Source organism: Biomphalaria glabrata, chromosome 14, assembly GCF_947242115.1.
Source record: "Biomphalaria glabrata chromosome 14, xgBioGlab47.1, whole genome shotgun sequence".
Classification (NCBI taxonomy): domain Eukaryota; kingdom Metazoa; phylum Mollusca; class Gastropoda; family Planorbidae; genus Biomphalaria; species Biomphalaria glabrata.
The window spans coordinates 7,033,947-7,054,962 of record NC_074724.1 but is presented as its reverse complement, the minus strand read 5'-3'; the positions used below and the strand labels follow the sequence as shown (position 1 = coordinate 7,054,962).

At 38.1% G+C, this 21,016-nt stretch overlaps 2 protein-coding genes across 14 annotated transcripts in view; one reads left to right on the top strand and one right to left on the bottom strand.

Moving 5' to 3' along the window:
• Window positions 1-11,116, bottom strand: part of LOC129922842 (uncharacterized) — a 70,928-nt gene extending 59,812 nt beyond the window's left edge. For 2 of the 9 annotated variants that reach the window (XM_056010540.1, XM_056010548.1), the window contains exon 1: window positions 4,766-4,921. In XM_056010540.1, the coding sequence (XP_055866515.1) occupies window positions 4,766-4,870 (105 nt within the window). In that variant the 5' untranslated portion in view covers window positions 4,871-4,921. Of the gene's footprint in view, window positions 1-4,237; window positions 4,322-4,765; window positions 4,932-7,342; window positions 7,508-7,786; window positions 7,918-11,095 lie in introns of those variants that run through there. The other 7 variants (XM_056010546.1, XM_056010543.1, XM_056010545.1 and 4 more) reach the window with 7 other exon arrangements.
• Window positions 7,759-21,016, top strand: part of LOC129922841 (uncharacterized) — a 65,015-nt gene continuing 51,757 nt past the window's right edge. For 2 of the 5 annotated variants that reach the window (XM_056010538.1, XM_056010534.1), the window contains exon 1: window positions 8,005-8,075. The gene's annotated coding sequence lies outside the window, so the exon portion shown is untranslated. The other 3 variants (XM_056010536.1, XM_056010535.1, XM_056010537.1) reach the window with 3 other exon arrangements.

The following is a 21,016-nucleotide window of genomic DNA, read 5'->3' as shown; positions in this document are numbered from 1 at the left end:
AAGGAAGATCCATAGCCACACAGACGGACACATTGACCCCACCACCCCCTTCTCCTCCCCCAACTTAGAAGAAAACACCGCCAAAGAACACACCTCTGAAGAAACAAGAAAGCCCTGTTGTCATGCTAAAGAACAGGTTCTCTGTGCTCGCTGATGAGAGCATGGAGACTGAGCAGCATGTCAAAACCAATACTCCGGGAGAACCCGGAGACATCATGTCTGACACAGGTTCTCCTCAGAGAACCCAGCCAGACACCCCAACCTCTACCGAGTTAGAGGTTGACCAACTCCCTAAGGGGAGAAATCAAAGCGGAGAGGATGCCCGAGGTGAGAGAGGAGGAAATAACCTCCGCTCTAACCAGAGGGATCTCCCCTCTCAAGAGAGAAAGACTTCCCCCAAAAGGGGGTTGTCCTCCTCTCCATCCAAACCCAAGAATAAAAATACAAAGGTCACTGGAATAAAGGGAAACCCCTCCGGGGGCCTCCCAAGGCCAAATAGCTCCAAGTAGATCATCTAGAATAAGCCATGGATTCCAGAATTGTACAGTGGAATTGTAGAGGCCTCAAGGCCAATTACGAGGAAATGCAGCTACTGATGGACTCTGAGACTCCTGTAGCTGTCTGCCTACAGGAAACATTTCTGAAAGATTGCATCAGCTTCCGAAGCTACCGTGCTTACACCAAGAATGTTGAGGATGCAGAGAGAGCATCAGGTGGAGTCTGTATCCTTGTGAAGGATAGCATCCCCCATGAGAGGGTAGAACTACAGACCACACTACAGGTCGTAGCAGCTAGGATAACCCTTCACAAGGTTATCACTTGCTGCAGTCTGTATCTACCACCAGGCGCTCCATTAAACCGAACAGACATGGAGGACCTATTTAATCCTTGGGGATTTCAATGCCCATAACACCATGTGGGGATCCAACAATACCGACACAAGAGGCCGTATGCTGGAGGATATCTTCCTCCAACATGATTTATGCATACTTAATGATGCATCACCGACCTACTTGCACCCAGGAACTGGATCATTCACATGCATTGACCTCACCGTATGCGTCCCCGGACATCTGGACGATTTTAAATGGTCAGTTAGCAATGATCTACGGGGAAGTGATCACTTCCCAATCATCATTACTAACAATCTCCCTTCATTGGGACGACCTCAGCGGTGGAAACTGAATAAGGCCGATTGGGAACAATTCCAAAAAAGATGCTCTGAGGATATCACAGAAAATATCCTCCATGAACAGAACCCAGCTGATACCTTTGCTAGCAAGCTACTAAGTATAGCCAGGAAAGTTGTACCCCTAACCTCTTCAAATCCAAAACGGCCTAGCAAACCATGGTTTGATACAGCTTGCAAAAGTGCTATTGGTGATAGGAAAAAACGACTGGCTGCATTTATAAAGAATCCTTCCCAGGAAAACCTAAAGCTATTCAGGATAGCTAGAGCAAAGGCTAGACAAACCATACGGTCAGCCAAAAGGAATTCCTGGAGAAGTTTTGTCGGCAGTCTGGATGCCAAAACTTCTGCTAGAGCGGTTTGGAAGGCAGTAAGGCGAATCAAAGGAAAATAATCAAATGCAATAGGGCATTTGAAAAACCAAGGACGAACTGTCACGTCCCCCAGAGAAATAGCTGACTGCCTTGCATCCTCAATAGCAGAAAAATCATCCACTGCACACTACACGCCAGAGTTCCAAAAAGTCAAAACCAGGGAGGAAAGACACCCCATTGATTTCAGGTCAGAGAACAATGAAGACTACAACAAACCGTTCTCGCTTGAGGAACTGAGGGAATCGCTGGACAAGTCACATGACACAGCGCCTAGAGAAGACGAAATCCATTACCAGTTCCTCAAGCACCTTCCCGAACCCTCATTGGCAGTCCTGCTAGGGGTCTATAACTGTGTGTGGCAAACAGGCGCTTTCCCAAACAGCTGGAGGAAAGCCACAGTTATACCGATACCTAAACCGGGAAGAGACGGCTCTGACCCAGCTAACTATCGACCAATAGCACTAACAAGCTGCATCTGCAAAACCATGGAAAGAATGATTAACAGTAGGCTGGTCTGGTACCTGGAAAGGAATAATATGATCTCAAACTACCAGTGCGGATTCCGGCAGGGGCGGACAACAACTGACCACCTGGTAAGGCTGGAAGCTTATATTAGAAATGCATTACTCAGAAGAGAACATCTAGTAGCTGTATTCTTCGATATAGAAAAGGCCTATGACACAACCTGGAAACATGGCATTCTACGTGACCTGGCGCTTATGGGGCTTAAGGGACACCTCCCCCGTTTTGTGGAGGAATTTCTGAAAGATCGACAATTTCAGGTTCGAGTGGGCAACTCCGCTTCTGACACTCATGACCAGGAAATGGGTGTACCCCAGGGCAGCATTCTGTCAGTCACCCTGTTCAACATTAAAATAAATAGCATCATAAATGCGCTGTCCCCTGGCATAGAGTGCTCTTTGTATGTTGATGACTTTGTCATTCTTACTTATGGGAAAAACATGAACACCTTAGAAAGAAAATTACAGTTATGTTTAAACAAAATTCAGGGTTGGGCAAACTATAATGGTTTCAAATTCTCAGACTCCAAAACAGTTAGTATGCATTTTTGTAATCTAAGGTGACTCCTCCCAGACCCTGAACTATTTATACACAAAAAGAAGATCCCTGTCGTGAAAACTACAAAATTTTTAGGCCTCACCTTAGACTCGAAATTTAATTTTCTCCCCCACATTAAGGAACTTAAGAAGAAATGCCAAAAGTCATTAAACATACTAGAGTACTCAGCCATACGGACTGGGGAGCTGACAGAGATACCTTGCTGCTGCTCTATCGGAGTCTAATTCGATCCAAGCTAGACTACGGATCCATAATATATGGAGCAGCAAGGAAGTCGTACCTAAAAATACTGGAACCAATACAAAATGCTGCCCTGCGTCTCTGTCTCGGCGCGTTTCGTACATCACCTATCCCAAGTCTCCATGTGGAGGCTGGAGAACTCCCCATGGATATAAGAATGAAAAAGCTTGCAATGCAGTATATAGTCAAGCTAAAATCCAACCCCATGAACCCTGCTTTTGACTCCATATTTAACCCCACAGAGGTAGAATTATACAATCGAAGGCCTAACGTCATACAGCCGTTGGGCCTTCGAATGAGAGAACCCATTCAAAATTTAACCCCACCCATTGACCAAATCTCTAAAATAGAAACCCCTCAGAATCCTCCTTGGTTAATGAATAAACCCAAATTAAATTTATCCCTCCTTAATTTCAAAAAAGAAAATACAGACCCAAGCATACTACAAGTCCACTTTAGGGAACTGCAGGAGAGCTACGGAGATTGTGGCACCATCTACACAGACGGATCCAAAATGGAGGGTTAAGGTCGCGTGTGCCTGCTCCTTTCGGAACAAAACAATCTCCCGTAGACTCCCCGATGGCTGCTCCATCTTTACGGCCGAATTGCACGCAATATTGCTTGCACTTATGGCCGTAAAAGCATCAGAAAGGAGTAAATTTATAATCTGCTCCGACTCCAAATCTGCATTGCAAGCTTTGGGGCGGATGAAGACTGACATCCCATTGGTACATAAGAGCCTGAAGCTGTTGGACCAAATAACAGCCGACCGTAGGGATGTCACCTTCATCTGGGTCCCCTCCCATGTTGGCATTGAGGGAAACGAAGCCGCAGACAAAGAAGCAAAGAGAGCCCTAAATCATGCGGTGTCAGGAACCCAAATTCCCTACTCGGACCTGAGACAAAGTATTGCCTCTGCCACCTATCGAGAGTGGCAGAACCGATGGGAGGCTGAGACTCACAGTAAACTCAGGCAGATTGTGGCGGATGTCAGGTGGCGGCCCACATCTAAGGGTCTGACAAGGCGTGGTAGCACAACCATGTCCAGACTTAGGATTGGCCACACCCACATCATGCACTCTTTTGTACTGAAGAGAGAGGAGCCCCCACTTTGCGAGTACTGTGACTCTCGCCTCACCGTGGAACATATCCTCGTTGATTGCCCCAGATACCAGGATGTCAGGGCGAAATATTTTAGAGCCACTAATCTAAAAACACTATTTAATAATGTCGACCCTGGGAAGGTACTGGGCTTTATTCGGGAAGTGGGGCTATCTACGAAGATGTGATTTCTGAATTTGTGAACATGCACTATTTACATTAGATTTTTACCAAATATTTAAATTTTTACTACCTTTACTATTTTAACTGTGAATAGACCTTGATTTTAATTATATGACTGTATAGAATCTGACCCTTGTTGTTTAGAGAGAGAGTAGTCCTTAAGGGACTGCAGGCACGACATGGCCTAAATTGTGCCGATGTGCCCCAAATCACAAATATATATATATATATATATATATATATATATATATATATATATATATATATATATATATAATATATGTATATGTATATAGGCCTTTAAATATAGACTTAGAAGATAATGCACACAATTTTCCTAAACTATTCAACATTCAGGTTCCTGAAGATTCCATGTAGTTTAGAATTGAGCAGAGGTATTGTAACAAAGTCATTTGCTGTTAGCCTATATTTCACTTTAATTTGAAAGATGAGTTGCCGAACGGGGCATCATCAAGTAAACCTAGCTACGCTACTGTTTTAGATTTCGACATTTAAGTTTCTTAAAGATATTAAACTTATTTAAACAAATTTGAAGATTAAAACAGTAACATTTTTAAACAAAAAAAAGATCTATTACCTTTTTTGAATAAAGTTGGTCTTTATATTGCGTAATTGCGGGAATTACCGATTTCAGGGAGTTTCCAGAATCCATTCTGAATGGGAATTCGGAATATTTTCGCATAGGAGATTTTCACCTTGTGGCAGCAAACCTAAAAATAAACTAACTATAATGTGCATTTAGTGCCTGTGTTTCACAAGTGAAGTACGAGTATCCCCAGTGGTATGGGAATAGTTTAAAAGGGGTACGCGTTGCGTTTTATTAAATACTAGCCGACCGGCAGCATACGCCACTCACTACTTTGCAGGGCCGGCCTTAGGCGACTGATACCTATGCGACAGCAGTGGGTCATGCACTATCATAGGACCCGCACTTTCATAGGACCCGCTCTAATTCAAGGTGTATAAATTATTAAATTAAACCATTTTTTTAACAAAACAGACTTCCAGCGCCCTCCTGTCGATTTACCATGGGCTCCAGGAAATCTCCCGGAATCGTAAAAGATACGAAAAAGTACTTAAAGTATACGGAATATATAAACAAAAATTATCATTTTGGGGTGTCATTCAATATGGAAAACGCCAATCCTACGTGAGATAAATAAAAACGGCATTGTGCATAAGCCGTAATTGTGTAATCAGTTGAAAGAAGCTTCTCGCGCCTCAAACTAATGAAGAATTAATTGAGTCAACAATTCTTGAAACTTTTGATAATTCTTGCTATTCAGCGTGATCTATGTAGGAAACAGAATTATTATGATATACACGCAAGGCTCGTAAAGTAATTCTGTACGTAGTAAAGAATACACAAATTTATAGACGAATTTATTTTCTAATACAAACTCTTAAATTTAACTTATTATCCTCTTCCCTATCCAAACTTGGTCCCGCAAATCCGTTTTGCTTAGGGCCCCACAATGGTTATATCTGGTCCTGCTATTTACACATATATATATATACATAGTAGATTAAATAGATTAGTTCCTAGTTCAAACCTCCCACTGAAAAAAGGGGGACGGGAGCCGGCAAGGTTTGATAAATTTAAACGACAGTCCATCGCGCAGCCAGTCATCGGTAGTGTGAACACTACTCTTGTTTTCTCGTGGACTATACGCAGATTGATCTTTCCTTTACTCATTACTACTCGTTTGACATGTGGGAAGAAGAGAATTATATATATAAATGCTGATTTTTCTATAAAGTACCCATTTATTATATTCTGAAAATACAATTAATTTTTAATATTTTTTTACATTTTATTTTTATTATTTTTATTATTTCATTATTATCAAATTATAGAATTTTACAAACAATGGTCATTTATTACGTGTCCTAAAACATACGTTCACAACATTTGATTTAAAGATATTAATATCACCGCGAATATAAATTCCTTAATATTATAAAGCATATTGGGGCTAAATGTTAAAGAGTTAGTTTCCACGTAATATCTTTCGCGTCGAATTATATTACATCTAATGTCTAAAGTTTCAAAAAATGTTGTTTTAAATACCCTAAATAAGGCTTGGTGCAATGCTTCGATTCAAATCTCATTGGAGGGTTTACAGTGCTATTTTATGGTATTAATCTTTTCACTAACTCCAGAAAGAAACTATTCTAGGGTATAAAACATGTCCGAAAAAATGAAAGAAAGAATATATATATATATTTTATTTATTTATTTTTTTTTTTGGGGGGGAAGAAAATATATTCCCTCCCTTAGCCCCCCACGCAAAAACAATTATGGCTACGCCAATGTGTGATGATATTTTTTAATTACAATACATTGAAACACTATTTTAATAAGTGTAGCAGGAAATCTAGTGTATCGTGAAAATTTTTTCGCCCGGAATCCCGGAGTAATGCTCCTTTATGCCCCCTACCGCCCTTATTGAGACTCTGTGTTTAGGATTATTTCTACATGTTGAAAGTTTAGCTTATACTTACAGAAATTTCGTAAAGTTAATAAATTTGAAATAAATATACCATTTTAATAAAAAGATAACTATTGCATATTACTAAACGAATTAAGTAAAAAGCATAACACTTAAAATGATAATGGGCAAGTTGGACTAGTCCGTTTCGTTTCTTTGATTAAAAAGTATCGGGATGAAAGTCGCTTTTTTCCTTATATATCTTTGCATTTTTCTGTTTTTCAGTGGTAAATAAATATAGGTCTGTGGTTGTATATTATATTGCCTTCGTAACTTCATTCATAGGGAAATGACTTTTGTAATTTCTTTTACTGAAAAAATTTGGCTATTCGCGTCTGACGCATATATAATTTTGATGTTCAGCAACAAATCTCATTAGAAACATTAATAGCTCTTGCTTGGTATAAATAACTATATGTAAAATATAAAGTCTTAAGAATAAGATCGCATATCTTTTACATATCATTGTTGATTGACACCAACTTAATTTCTTGTTTGTTTTTTAATTCAACACCAGTTGATGCATGACTATACATACTACAGGCAGTGGCCAAACCATTATTTATGAATAAAACAACCACCGGTACTACAGAGAATCGATAATTCTAGGAAATTTTTTATGTAGTGTAAATCTGCAGTAAAAAATTTATTGTATCACTTACTTTCCTTCATACGACTGTTTAACCTTTATTGAACTGAATAACACAAACTCAAGAAGTAACATTCAACAGTGCTTTTATTAGTGATTTAATCAACGCACACACTTAATACACATGGCAAACAAATTAATAATGGTAACCTTCTTGCAGTGGCGTTTCATGCTAGTATGGAAAAAAAAGTAAATGTTGATTACTGATTAAACATAAAGCTATGGCAATGTATGTCAGATATACATTTTATGTAATAATTTTAAATTATTAACAAAGGACAAATATTTAGGTTTATAAACAAAGATATTTATAATATTATAAGGTTTTGGTCGCCACACTATACAGTTTTAGAACCATAGGTTTTGTAGTGCGGCCAGTTTAGCTAATCGTTTGCATTTAAAGAGGTATCAATCTCCTTTAGTACAACTAAAAACAAAACAAGACCTTTAGACTTACCATTTGAAGTTCATTTTAGTTTTATTCCAGCCAAACAGTGTAAAATATTTTAGAATATTTATAATAACTGTCAAACTTGTATAGATGTTTATAACATTAGGCTACGAGTTCGACACATTTCACATCCTATTTGTTTTTTTTTTAGAGATTTTAACTTACCACTTAACTTACCACCACTTGAAAATACAACGAAAAATGCACGTAATGTAAATTGTAAGTATTAATCTAGATGCTGTTAGCATTAGTTGTAATAATTTATTTGTGATTAGTGTGTTACTGGATTACTCGAGTAAGTATTATATTTCTATCTTTACTATTTAAAAAGAAAGATTAAATCCATAAAGTTAGAAATCAGAAAGTAGAGTATTACTATCATAAAATAGGATGGCTGCCTGGTCGTGTGGTTTGCGCGCTGGACTGTCGTTCGGACTTATCGATGGTCCCGGGTTCAAACCTGCCCGCTCCCATCCCCCGCCGTCCTGCGGGAGGTTAGGACTAGGAAGTAATTATCTTCAACTCTGAAGGAACATCCGAAATAAGTAAAACATTTTACAAACAAACAATACTAACAAAATTCAATGTGTTTAGATATTTGAGATGTTCTCTCTCTTACACACAGAGACAGAAACACACTCACACACACACACACATATACATACATACATATATATATATATATATATATATATATATATATATATATATATATATATATATATATATATATATATATATATATATATATATATTACATAAAGTAAAATGTATGGCAAATGTATGTCCGGCATAAAAATCAAATCCGTTTAACCAATCTTGATAAAACTTTGCACAAATGTTCCTTCGGTGCAAACTGGAACCCTGACGTATGTATTGTAGCCCTAAAACAAACTAAAGACCATAAAAAAAAAGGCGCAACTCTATAAAAGCATTATAATTTCATCGATCTAGGCTATGTTTACCATGTTTACATGAGAAAAGATTGAAATGATCTAGATGTAGATCTAATTTAAAAAAAAAAAAACTCTTTGCACAGATAGTTTTTACTTTGACACATGAAAATACAAAATATAGTCTATTGATCTCATTTTTTAATAAAATTAACCTTCAAATGTGTTTTAAAATGATTTTTTTACATTAATTCGTTTCCTTATATCTGCGAATTTAATAATTCTGACGTACATTCTTTCATTAGACAATACACATCTTTTTATTCCTAGGTCTAAAAATCTAATTCAACTATAAGATGATATAACTTCTCTTCGCAAAGATAGTTTTTTATTTAACACTTGAGCATACAAATTCTAGTCGATTCATTTCATATTTTAATCAAATTAACATTCAAATTTGTTTTTCATTCATTAATCGAGTAAGGTTAATAAAAAAGTCATGCATGCGCAGAGCGAAGCCTTCACGCATGATGTATCTATAAAGTATAATCTACTTTATACATTAACACATGAACATTTAAATTAAAGTCTTTTCATTTAAATTTTAAGCAAATATATGTAGGCCTACATACAAATGTTTTTATTTGAAAAAAATGAATTTAAGTCCATTAGCTATTTTAAGATTACCATTCATGCTATTTTTACATGCACGCATTCCCTTTTCTTATAAAATTATAATTTCGTTTAAATATTTGCAAAGCACTATCAGTGACTATGTCGAAAGTGATACGCAAATTAAGACCCGCGGGTAACATACGGCATGTCTATACTATAAAGTAGAAAGTAAGGCGTATGTATGTATGTATGTATGTATGTATGTATGTCCCGCATAGAAGACTTTGCAAAAATGTTCCGTGGGTGCTACCTCGAACCGTAATGCATGTAAAGTAGCCCTAAAACAATCTAAAGACCCTAAAAAAAAGTTGCCAACTTTATTAAAGTCTTAGTACCTTATAAATCTAGGTTACATAGCCATGTCTGCATGATGTGTTTACGTGATGAGACAAGACGGAGAGTTCACGCATGCGCAGAGATAAAAATCTCTAGATTTAAATTAGCTCTAATAAAGAAAACATATTTGTGTACTTTTACACATGAACATACAAATTAGTGTCTATTCATTTTATTATTTAATGAAAATTAAGTTTGAGTTTACATATACTCGTTTGCTCTATATGCAAATAGCTTTAAACGTCTTGACATACTTTTCTGTAACTAGCGGCATCATTACATGCGAAACGTAGTGATACAAATGAAAGAAACGTCAGACGTCATAATATCGCGCATTATAAAGGTATACTATTAAACTAATTAACTACTTACATAATACAATTTACTTTCCAATGTATTTTTTAAAGTATTTAAGCCTTGAACTACCGATTCGTTTTAATTTTAATTATTTATTTTTAATTTACTTTTTTCTTAAAGACTTACTTATTCGCATTTAGACCTCTTAACAACATAGCTACATATATAGAAAAATATGTCATTCATCATGTCGTCCTAGCGTGCGTGTAGCTAGATCTAGGTCAACACAAGCCATTTACTCGTCTCAAAGTGTTTAGTTATTGACTAGACTTCTATGGCATTCAAGTTTTGTTTTTTTTTAATTCTAGATCAATATCTACATACAAAATTAAACTAACTATGTTATATTAACAGTTACATTCATGCGTTCGCTTAAATTATAAAATATATTTGACATCTTGATATCGTTAACTTCTAAATGCATAAGCCAATGTTTTCATCCATCTAGATATCTAGGTCAAATTGCTATTTTTAACTCCATTCCTAATATTTTTATATACTTGAATTCATGCATTCGCTTTAATTATAACATTATTATTTTCTTTATTTGTTTTTGATGTACTATATCAGTAACTATTTCAGTGATACGCAAATTAACACCCGCGGGTCGCGGGTAACATATGGCTAGTATCATGGGCGTAGCCAGGATTTTTTTTTTGGGAGGGGGGGGTGGGGGATTTTCCTCCCCCCCCCCCCGCGAAATTTTTTTAAATTTGTATTTATGTGTGTGTGCCTACATAATCTTTATTACATTCTGACCCTTAATTCTTTCGGAAGACGTTTTAAGTGCCCTAGAATAGGTTCTTCCATGAGTTAGTGGAAAAATTGTAGATTCCCCGCCATTACTAGAAATGGGGTCTGGGGGGAGCGCTAGGAGCTCTATTTCTGGTATTGAAAGCCAACAAAATGCATATTCTGAGGTATCGTCGCAATGGAAAAGCTGGCGATTAAAGCCTATCCTGCTAATACTCTCTTAAACATTGCATTTATAAATTAGTTAAAATGAGCATTATATTGTTACAACTTTAAGATACACTAAAGAAAGTTAACTTACCAATCGCTAGGTCGCCGATATCCTTCTGATTGCAGAAGCACAATCCACTATGAACAGTCAATACTCCAAGTAATAGAAATAATTTCACATTTCTAATCAAATGTACAGATCCCTATTCACAAAAACCCATTCAAGAAAAACAATCCTCCGTCGAAAAGTAAGCTATCATAACTGCCAGTTACTTCACACATCAACACACTCGCTCAGGTCAGATTGGACTCCAAACATAAACAAAACTAAAAGTTTTCACGTGGAGAAAAAAATGTCATGGGGGGGGGACAAGTTTACAACAATATTATAACTCAAAATGACGAAATAGATGAAATGAAGGAGCTAACGAACCCAGTTACGTAATGTAAAGCTGGATTCTGTAATAGCTCCAATATCCTAACACGTGGTTTTTGCTCGGTTTGTCCGTCGACTATAACACCAACTCAAAATAGTCAAAACCCGGAACCAAGTTTGTCTGCTAGCAGTATCGGTTTTCTGTAGATGCCATCCCTGAAGTGTTTTTCAGCATGGTCAATTTGATTTTTTTATTATGTCATTAATGTGACTACTGATGTCCTTTCGAGCGGTAACTATGTTAAGTTGGATAGACTGCAACATCAATGAAACCGGTTTAAGAACAGATGAATAATTGAAAACAGTTAAAAGATAAAGCAGAATCACATGTGGAATAGACACTGATACATAAGAAAATTGTTTAGTTTCACTTGCAGCCGTTATTTTAAGATACGCCAAACAAAGTTGTGACTTCAAGCGCGAATGGATTTGTATTCTCTGTCCATTGTGTCTCACACAAAAAGGTAAATTTAGCAACAACGGTTTTGTTTGAGACTTTAAAGCAAGAAATATATAATCTTCTTGATGACACCAACAGCATTTTGTTTATCGGAAAGTACATGAGGTCATTGATAATAAGGTTGAGTCTGTGAGACTCTCAATGGACAAAGGTTGAAAATCATTGTCTAAACACAATTCTGATTTCTAGCTATCACGGCTCAGCCATCGTAGCCTGGACTAGTAGTTTGGCCAGTGTTTGCTGACAATGACGTGAGACACATGCAGTGCATATCTCTGAACTACAGGGACAAAACCATTGAGGTTTTCTCGAATGCAATTGCAATCAACAAACCGAACACTCAAAGACATAGTCTCAGTGCCTGAGATATTTTCAGTGTCATCACCGATGGACTCAGCAAGTGCAGTTAATTCATGATGCTGGTATTTTTTACTTTTTGTTGCTGCTAGTGCTCTGTTGATCCAAAGCAACTATTTCATCAAACAATGGCATGTTAAGATTTTTCTTAGATCTCTTTTATCATAAACTTGTAGACGTCTTCCACTTGCTTTTGTATCGAGCGCTCACACCGACCGCTATTCTGCATGAAGTAAAAGCATTTAACAAGATAACTGCACTTTTCAATCTTATAAAAAAAAAAAAAAACTTTCGCCTTTATATCATCAAAAGGCAAAGATTTCTCCACAATTCTTCAACAAGCTACTATTAAGGCCCTAGGCCTTAAATAAATATAATAATAACTATAATAAGCATATAAACAAGTCTAAATGAAATCATATCATAACGACTGACGTGCTAAAGAATATTTGGTATCCTTTATTGCGCAAGAAATAGCAAGCCTATAATAAAACGCAGAAGTTCTAATTAGACTATTGAAGTTTCTTACATTAATAGCATAATCTTACAGCTGTACTTCAGTGGAAGCAATAATTGTTTAACTACTATTTAGAAGAAGTTAAATGATTTGAAGCTGTAAAAATTGGCTAAAATTTGGCTACTCAAAATTCTGAAGGACGCACGTATATGGTTGGCCATCAATTTCTGATAAGTAGAGGCTAAGCTACTACAACATAACTTATCTTTTGTAGAGACGCATTTTAGGTGACTGATAGTGAACGGATAATTGTGACGACATTAATTCAAAGCGAGACTGTAGTTTAGATAAATTAATTAGTTGAGGCTAGGCTTGAGTGGTGTTATTGGTCTGCACATGGGCGTAGCTAGGATTTTTTCGGTTGGGGGGGGGAATTGGGGGGTTTTCACCCCCACCCAACCCTCCCGCGAAAAAAAAAATATACGTATGTATGTGAGTGTGTGTGTACATATTTAATCTTTTTTACATTCTGACCCTTTATTCTTTCGCAAGACATTTATTTTGCCTTAGAATAGGTTCTTCCTGGAGTTAGTGACAAAATTGTAGACTCCCCGCCCTTGCCAGCAAGGAAATCTGGGGGAGCGCTGGGAGCTCTCAGTCACTTTTTTTGTATTGAAAGCCAACAAAATTCATATTCTGAGGTATCTACAGTGCATTATCCTGCTATTAAAAAAAGTTTTTTATTTCAAAAACCTTATATGCTATTCTTACTGAGACCCTCCCGCGCCGTTGGGCGGATTAGCCGGCAAACTATTGCCTCATAAATCTGTCACTGGCAATTCCTGAAGTTTCTTCCCATCTGCTCTAAGGACCTCCGTGAAAGTGTGGCGCCAAGTTGTACTAGGATGTCCTCGCAACTCTTATTATGCGTTATTTATTTTGCCATAGAACATGTCCCGCAAACCTCATTTCGGCAGATGACTATTCACTGAACTTTATTAATGGATCCCAGCCACAGGTAGAAATTTGTAATCACTATTAACTACACTGTTGGATTTAGGTGACTGTATTTTGCTTTAGATTTTATATTGAAAAGGGAAGTTTTATCTGTTGGGGGTTTTAAACTAAAAATTCTCTGGAGTTGTTTTTTTTTTTAATTCAAAACCCCATTTAGCTAGTCATAGAATTTGGTAACTGTAGTTTCCTTTAGAATAATATTGAAGAGAGAGGTTTTCCACCACAAAACGCTCTGTTTTAAACTTAAAACCATCTTCAGGGGTTTTAAACATTAAAAAAAAAGCCACCTGGAGGAGGGGTGTTTAAACTCGAAACCCCTCATGGGCTTTGCTACTCTAAAATAATTTTAGTGTGTAATTCGCTTTTTATATTTAAGAGGTATTTTTTAGCATCAAACCTCGCTGAAAAGTTGTTTTAACAAAAAACCCATTTGGCTATGCTCATAGCATTTTGAGGTTTGAAGGGGTTTTAAAATCAAAATCTTCATCAGCGGTGCTCTTAGAATAGTCGTTTGCATTTTTTTTTTTCATAGAAGAGTGGGATTTGGGGGGGGGGTAGTTAATTTAAATAAAATCTCTGGAGGTTTTTGTTTAAACAAACTCAAAACCCCTTTATCTACGCTCATAGTATTTGGTGACTGTAGTTTTCTTTAGAATAATACTAGGTGACTAAGCCTAGCTGGAATGAATAATTTGTTAAAGAAGAATATATACCGGAAGTCACTTTGGGAATATTTTTGTAATTACGAAAAGTCCTCCTACAGTCTAGACAACTACAACTCACGTCGTGTCATTTTAGAATGCATCTTTTGCGTAAATCTATTGGGTTATTATTGGTTTGGAAGAAAGTTTTTGCAGTGTAACTTCTTAAATGGTTACGTTATGACATTTAATATTGTATTTAGTATATTTATTATGAGGCATCGCAAGGTTGTTAACGGCCTAAGTGGTAATGGTCTTAAGCCCATCATTACATATACAGTGCTTCCAATTGCATGCATTTCAAATAGCCTCTGACAACCAGTCCAACACCTGGCCTTCACGTGTGGCTCAGTTACTGAGCCTGGCGGAACCGATACCACAGAGAGGAGAAGGGGCAAAGGTAAGCAACTGGCGCCTAAACCAGTAAGCTTCGGTCAGGAAGGGGTCGTTAGCCTTGGTTGGCTAGCCATCTATGAGAAGGAAAACTCTGAATCCAAACCTCCGCTGCCCTGCAGCTATACCCAAACACGGTAAAGGCTTTGGGAGACAACCCTGAGGAAAAATCAGGATCTGGTGACCCTTAGGCAGACTGTGGCACACCGTGCTACAGTCTGGCAGATCCTGCGGCGCTACTGATCCCAAACTGTATTGAATATTTCGTTCCTTTGGTCACATCAGCTGCGGGGAGATGGGGGAACTGCTGTGTAGGCGACATAGTTCCAACCATAAAAAATGCCCAGGCTTTCATCTCACTTATTCAAAGTCCTAACTCCAAAAACTGGAGAGGACACTCCAGCTTCGCCTTTAGCGTCGGCCAAACACGGGAAGTGGCAGTTACCGGTTATAAGCTCAAATGTTCAATGGACGTAGAGCAGGGCGCCAGGGGCCACTTTCGTCGGTGGAAGGGATCCTAGGATTCCAATGGACAGTTACCGGCCGCCTCAAGCTGGGCAGCCCCCAGCCAATAAGGTGCTGTCCCGTCATGCCTGTCTTCCTCGTTTGGGTACACGAGAATAGGACAAAATCTGAAAAGCAGGCGCAAAGCCAATGTACTGTAGACATGAAGAAAAAAAAAAGGAGCTCCACTCTTAAACTGGGCACATGGAATGTGCGCTCTCTACAAACTGGATTAATGAAAATTTACCAGACATAGAAGATGTTAGAAAATCTGCAATAATAAACGATGAACTGTCCAGGCTCAAAGTAGACATTGCCGCCCTTCAGGAAACTCGTTTAGCTGACTCTGGTTCAATCAAAGAAAAAGACTACTCCTTCTTCTGGCAAGGCAAAGCCAAAAGTAAAGTAAGTGAACATGGCTTTGGTTTCGCAGTTAAGAACACACTACTGAACACAGTAGAGCTGAAGTGCAACGGTTCAGAAAGACTCCTATCACTACGCCATAACACATCTATTGGACATATGACTTTAATATGTGCCTACACTCCTACCCTGAGTTCCACACCAGAGGCCAAATATTTGTTTTATGACAACCTTTCGTCTGCTCTTAGCGAGATCCCAACTACGAACAGGTTATCATTCTCGGCGACCTCAATGCACAAGTTAGATCTGACAACTCTGCATGGGACAGCTGTATTGAGCGTTTTAGTGTCGAAAAAGTAAATAAAAATGGACAAAGGCTCCTCGAGGTTTGCTCACTACTCTCCCTCTGTGTCACTAATACCTATTTCAAGACTAAACCGCAGCACAAAGTATCTTGGCGGCACCCTCGCTCCAAACACTGGCACCAACTAGACCTAATCATGGTAAGACAAAAGTGCTTAAAATTTGTCAAGCTTACCAGGTCCTACTACAGTGCAGACTGTGACACAGATCACTCCTTGGTATGTTGTAATATCAATCTTCTCCCCAAAAAAATCCACTATACCAAGCAGATTGGAAGACCCCAAACGGATGTAAGCAAGATGTGTCACCCTGATATCCAGATACAGTTTGCAGAATCTTTTGAACGCGAGTATAAAAATATCTCTGAAAAAACAGCAACAGAAAAATGGGAACACCTCAAGTCCACCATACAAAAGACATCCCTGGAAATCTTTGGAAGAAAAATTACAAAGCAAAATGATTGGTTTGACTTTAAATCAGCTATTTTAGCCCCTGTCATCAGAGCAAAGAGAGATGCACTCGCTACTTACAAGGCAAAACCTACCCAACAGAACCTGTTAAATCTGAAAGAAGCTAGAGCCAATGCACAGAGGACAGCAAGGATATGTGCCAATGAATACTGGGTAGAGCTCAGTGAAAATATTCAGCTCGCAGCCCAAGTGGGCAACATAAGAGGGATGTACGAAGGAATCAAAAAGGCTCTCGGACTCTCCCAAAACAAGACAGTTCCTCTTAAATAAACAACTGGGGAAATTATCACTGACAAGTGCCAACAAATGCACAGATGGGTTGAACATTACTCTGAGCTCTACGCCACAACAAGCTCAGTCTCTGACTCAGCCCTTAAGGCCATCATACAATTACCCAAAATGAACGAGCTAGACAAAACACCCACCCTTTCAAAGCTCAACAAAGCCATAGACAACATTGCTGCCCGCAAAGCACCCGGATGCGATGGTATCCCCCGAGATCTTCTAAAACAATGCAAAACTACACGAACTGCTTTGCAAATGTTGGCAAGAAGGTGCTGTGCCACAAGACCTGCGGGATGCTAAAATCATTACACTGTATAAGAACAAAGGTGACAGAAGCGACTGCAACAATTACAGGGGAATCTCCCTCTTAAGTATTGTAGGTAAAGTCTTCGCTCGAGTGATACTTCCCAGGCTACAAAAACTCGCTGATCGGGTCTATCCAGAATCACAATGCTGCTTTCGCTCAGGGAGATCCACGATTGACATGATTCTCTCCATCCGCCAACTCCAGGAAAGTGCAGAGAACAAAGGATGCATTTATAAATTTCGTTTATTGACCTGACAAAGGCCTTCGATCTAGTTAGCAGAGATGGCCTCTTTTACACATAATAGGCTTTTCACCCAAGCTACTAAATGTAATCATATCTTTCCAACGAAATATGATAGGTACAGTGCAATTCAACGGTGCCAGCTCTGAAAGTTTCAGTATAAACAGCGGATTTAAACAAGGATGTGTCCTGGCCCCAACACTCTTTGGAATACTATTTTTATTGCTAATCCACAACGCGTTTGACAAATCCACCGATGGCATCTATCTCTATTTTAGATTTGATGGCAAACTCCTAAATATTGCCAGAATGAGGGCCAAAACTAAAATCAGAGCCACCCTCGTAAGAGATATGCTTTTCGCGGATGACACAGCGATAGTGGCACATACACAAGAGGAACTTCAGTCACTAATGTCCCGCTTCTCTCAGGCCTGTAAAGAATATGGCTTGACTATTAGCACGAAGAAAAGAAATGTTATGGGACCACCTGCTACAGCACGACCATCCATCCTCATAGATGATAACAAGCTGGACGCCGTAAACGAATTCTGCTACCTGGGATCCACAATTAAAGATGACCTGCCTCTAGAAGGGGAGATAAAAAACGCATAGGGAAGGCTGCCTCAACCTTCACTAGACTTAGACCAAGAGTTTGGGAAAACCATAAGCTAACTACGGTGACCAAAATGGAAGTCTACAAGGCATGCGTTATGAGTACACTGATATATGGCAGTGAATCATGGACCACCTACGCAAAGCAAGAGAGAAAACTGTACTCATTCCATTTGAGATGTCTCCGTAGGATCTTGAATGTCACATGGAAAGAAAAAGTATGCAATACTGAGATCCTTGCGCGATCAGGTATTCCCAGCATCTTTACAGCCCTCAGACAACGCCGTTAGGACATGTTCACCGGATGGAAGAAAAGCGCATCTTGAAAGTCATCCTCTATGGTCAACTCGCGACTGGCACAAGAAAAACTGGTCGCCCCCACCTCCGTTACATAGATGTAATAAAACGTGACCTCAAATCAGTGAACATCAATACAGACAATTGGGAAGACATAGATCAAGGCCGCAACAGATGGAGAGAGACAGTGACCAAGAAAGCTATGGACAGTGAAAGTAAATGGGTCTCAGCTCAGGAAGAAAAACGTACAATCTGAAAAACGGCCAGCTCCTCTACCACCTAAGCAAAAGCCACCTCAACCTGAGCTATCTGTGTAGGGGAGTGTCTCTCCAAAATAGGGCTCCACAGCCACATGAGGAAGTGTGCTCTGAGATGAACCATAGTCGTTCTACGACTGAAGGAGGCCAATGAAGATTTATTATGGCTTTATTTCGGAGAGGGATTGAGAGAACCACTGCTTGGTAGACACTAATTTTTATAGACAGGCGGAACGATTTATCTCGCTACACTCTCGCTTGGAGGCTTCCAAAAACAACACTATCCCTGATTACATATCAACCTCTCTTTAAAAGCAATGCGTCATTTGATACTATGCTTCCAAGACATGTAAAGATATCTACCACGTGTGTGGTGATCTTTGGGTTGAGTAGGTTTTATTGGGTGACTTCTGGAACATTAATTCTGGAAGAACTTTCATAAAACCCGCGATAATTCTAGATGTAAAATATTAAATTAAACCATTATAACTAATAATAGTGTTCCTGTTGTCTCCTTTTTTAAAGGAGCTCCTGGAATTCTCCCGAAACTCATAAAAATGTCATTTAAAAGACAACATTATCATTTTGGGATGTCAATTAATATGATAAACGCCAATCCTATGCGTAATAAAATGGCATCGTCACCTTTCCTTTAATAAAAATGTAATGCAAAGACGAATTTATTTTCTAATATAAAATCTTAATTTTCACTTATTATCCTTATCCTTACCGTGATTGGGCCGCCAGCAATCCATTTCACATAGGACCCCGCAAATGTTAGGGCTGGCCCTGGTTGTCATTTTCAGTGTGTGCAAGGAAAGGCATAGAAAGGCTGTATTATGAAAATTTCCTATGTTTTTGTATGGGACAGTAGACTTTGAAGCTTGACCACATTGTAATAATTCACCAGCAAAATAATAACAAAGTAAAAGGTACCTACGGGTCTACGCAATTAAAATGTAAACAATTTATAAAGCCTTTAAAAGACAATAACTAATCATACATCAACAAATTTAATTTCATTATTTTTCGTCCATAGTTACATATTAGATAAATCCACAATAAGATGGTGCGCAAATGTTTAAATAGGCCAAATGATTAATTAAAACTTGTTCTTGTTTGCGAAGAAATGTCTTAGTGTACTGCTGTGAGTCTAGTAACGTAAGCAGTGTCAAGATTTTTCCCTTTGACGTCATAGAAAAAAACCTCATTCATAAAAATTTCTGGCAAAAATTAATTTTTCAATAATGAGACATTTTCAAACCGTTATAACGGTCGACCTCGAGTTTTCCTTCATTCAAAAAAAAAATCTAGCCAAAATAACATTTTCGATAATGAGACATTTTCAAACGTTATAACAGTCGACCTCGAGTTTTTCCGATGTTGCCAATGAGTTAATTTAAAAAAAAAATTAATATTGACATAGCTTGAAATTTTAAAAAAATCGTCAGAGCCGTTTTCAAAATACATACATACATAAAAGAATTGCTCGCTTAAGAGTATAGGATTGAAGAGGGGGTTTTTAACCTCAAAACTCTCTGTATGGAGGTTTTTAACTCAAAACAATCTGAAGGGGGTTTTTAAATATTTGGGAGAAGGGAAGTAAAACTCAAAAATCCCTCTTGTCTACTTCAAATAATTTTGTGACTTTACCCCCCCCCCCTTAATTTTATATTGGGGGGGGGTGGCTTTTACCCTTAAATCCCGATGGAGGATGTTTTTATCTCAAACCACTGGAAAAGGTTTTAACTTAAAGTCTTCTGGAGTTTTTTTTTTGTTTCCTCAAAGTCCCTCTTGGTTACACTCATTGAATCTGGTGACTGGTGTATGATTTAGTCTTGTATTGAAGTGGGAATTTTATCGTACAAAAATTGGAGGGGTTTCGAAACTCAAATATTTTTTGGTTACGGTCATGAAATTTGGTGATACAAAGTTTTTTAAATGTAACCCCCTCTGACACAAACACTACCAAACTATAAAAGTACCAAGGAATAAGACGTTTAGCTACTTACAGCACTGCCGAAGTTTTTTTTTTTTTTTTTTGCGTATTAGGTACACGAAGTTGACATAGTTAAACTCCAACATGGATTTTAGTCGATATTTGCTCCGTTCTTCTTCCAGTTAGCTTTAATATCGCATCACTGGATGGTTCTTTAGTGGACTTGGATTAAAAACTCAGAAAGTGTGTAAGCCAGTAACAGTTTCACGAGTTGATACTGTGAGGTCATAGAAGTCCAGAGCAAACACACGTTGACTATAATTACCCAATTAGGGAAAGAGGTTAGAAAAATAGCATACGTCAGTTTCTAGAAGGTTACAGTTAATAAACTATTTAGGAGAAAAGTTTATATTATTCTGGAAAGTACAATTTAGAAAAGTAAAAATTAAGGTAAAACTAGTTAGTCGTGGTCTTCGCATTGTAACATTTTTTTTTATAGTAACGGTCTTGTGTTTAAACGTTTGCGGGTCCAGTAATTAAAGTACAATTATTA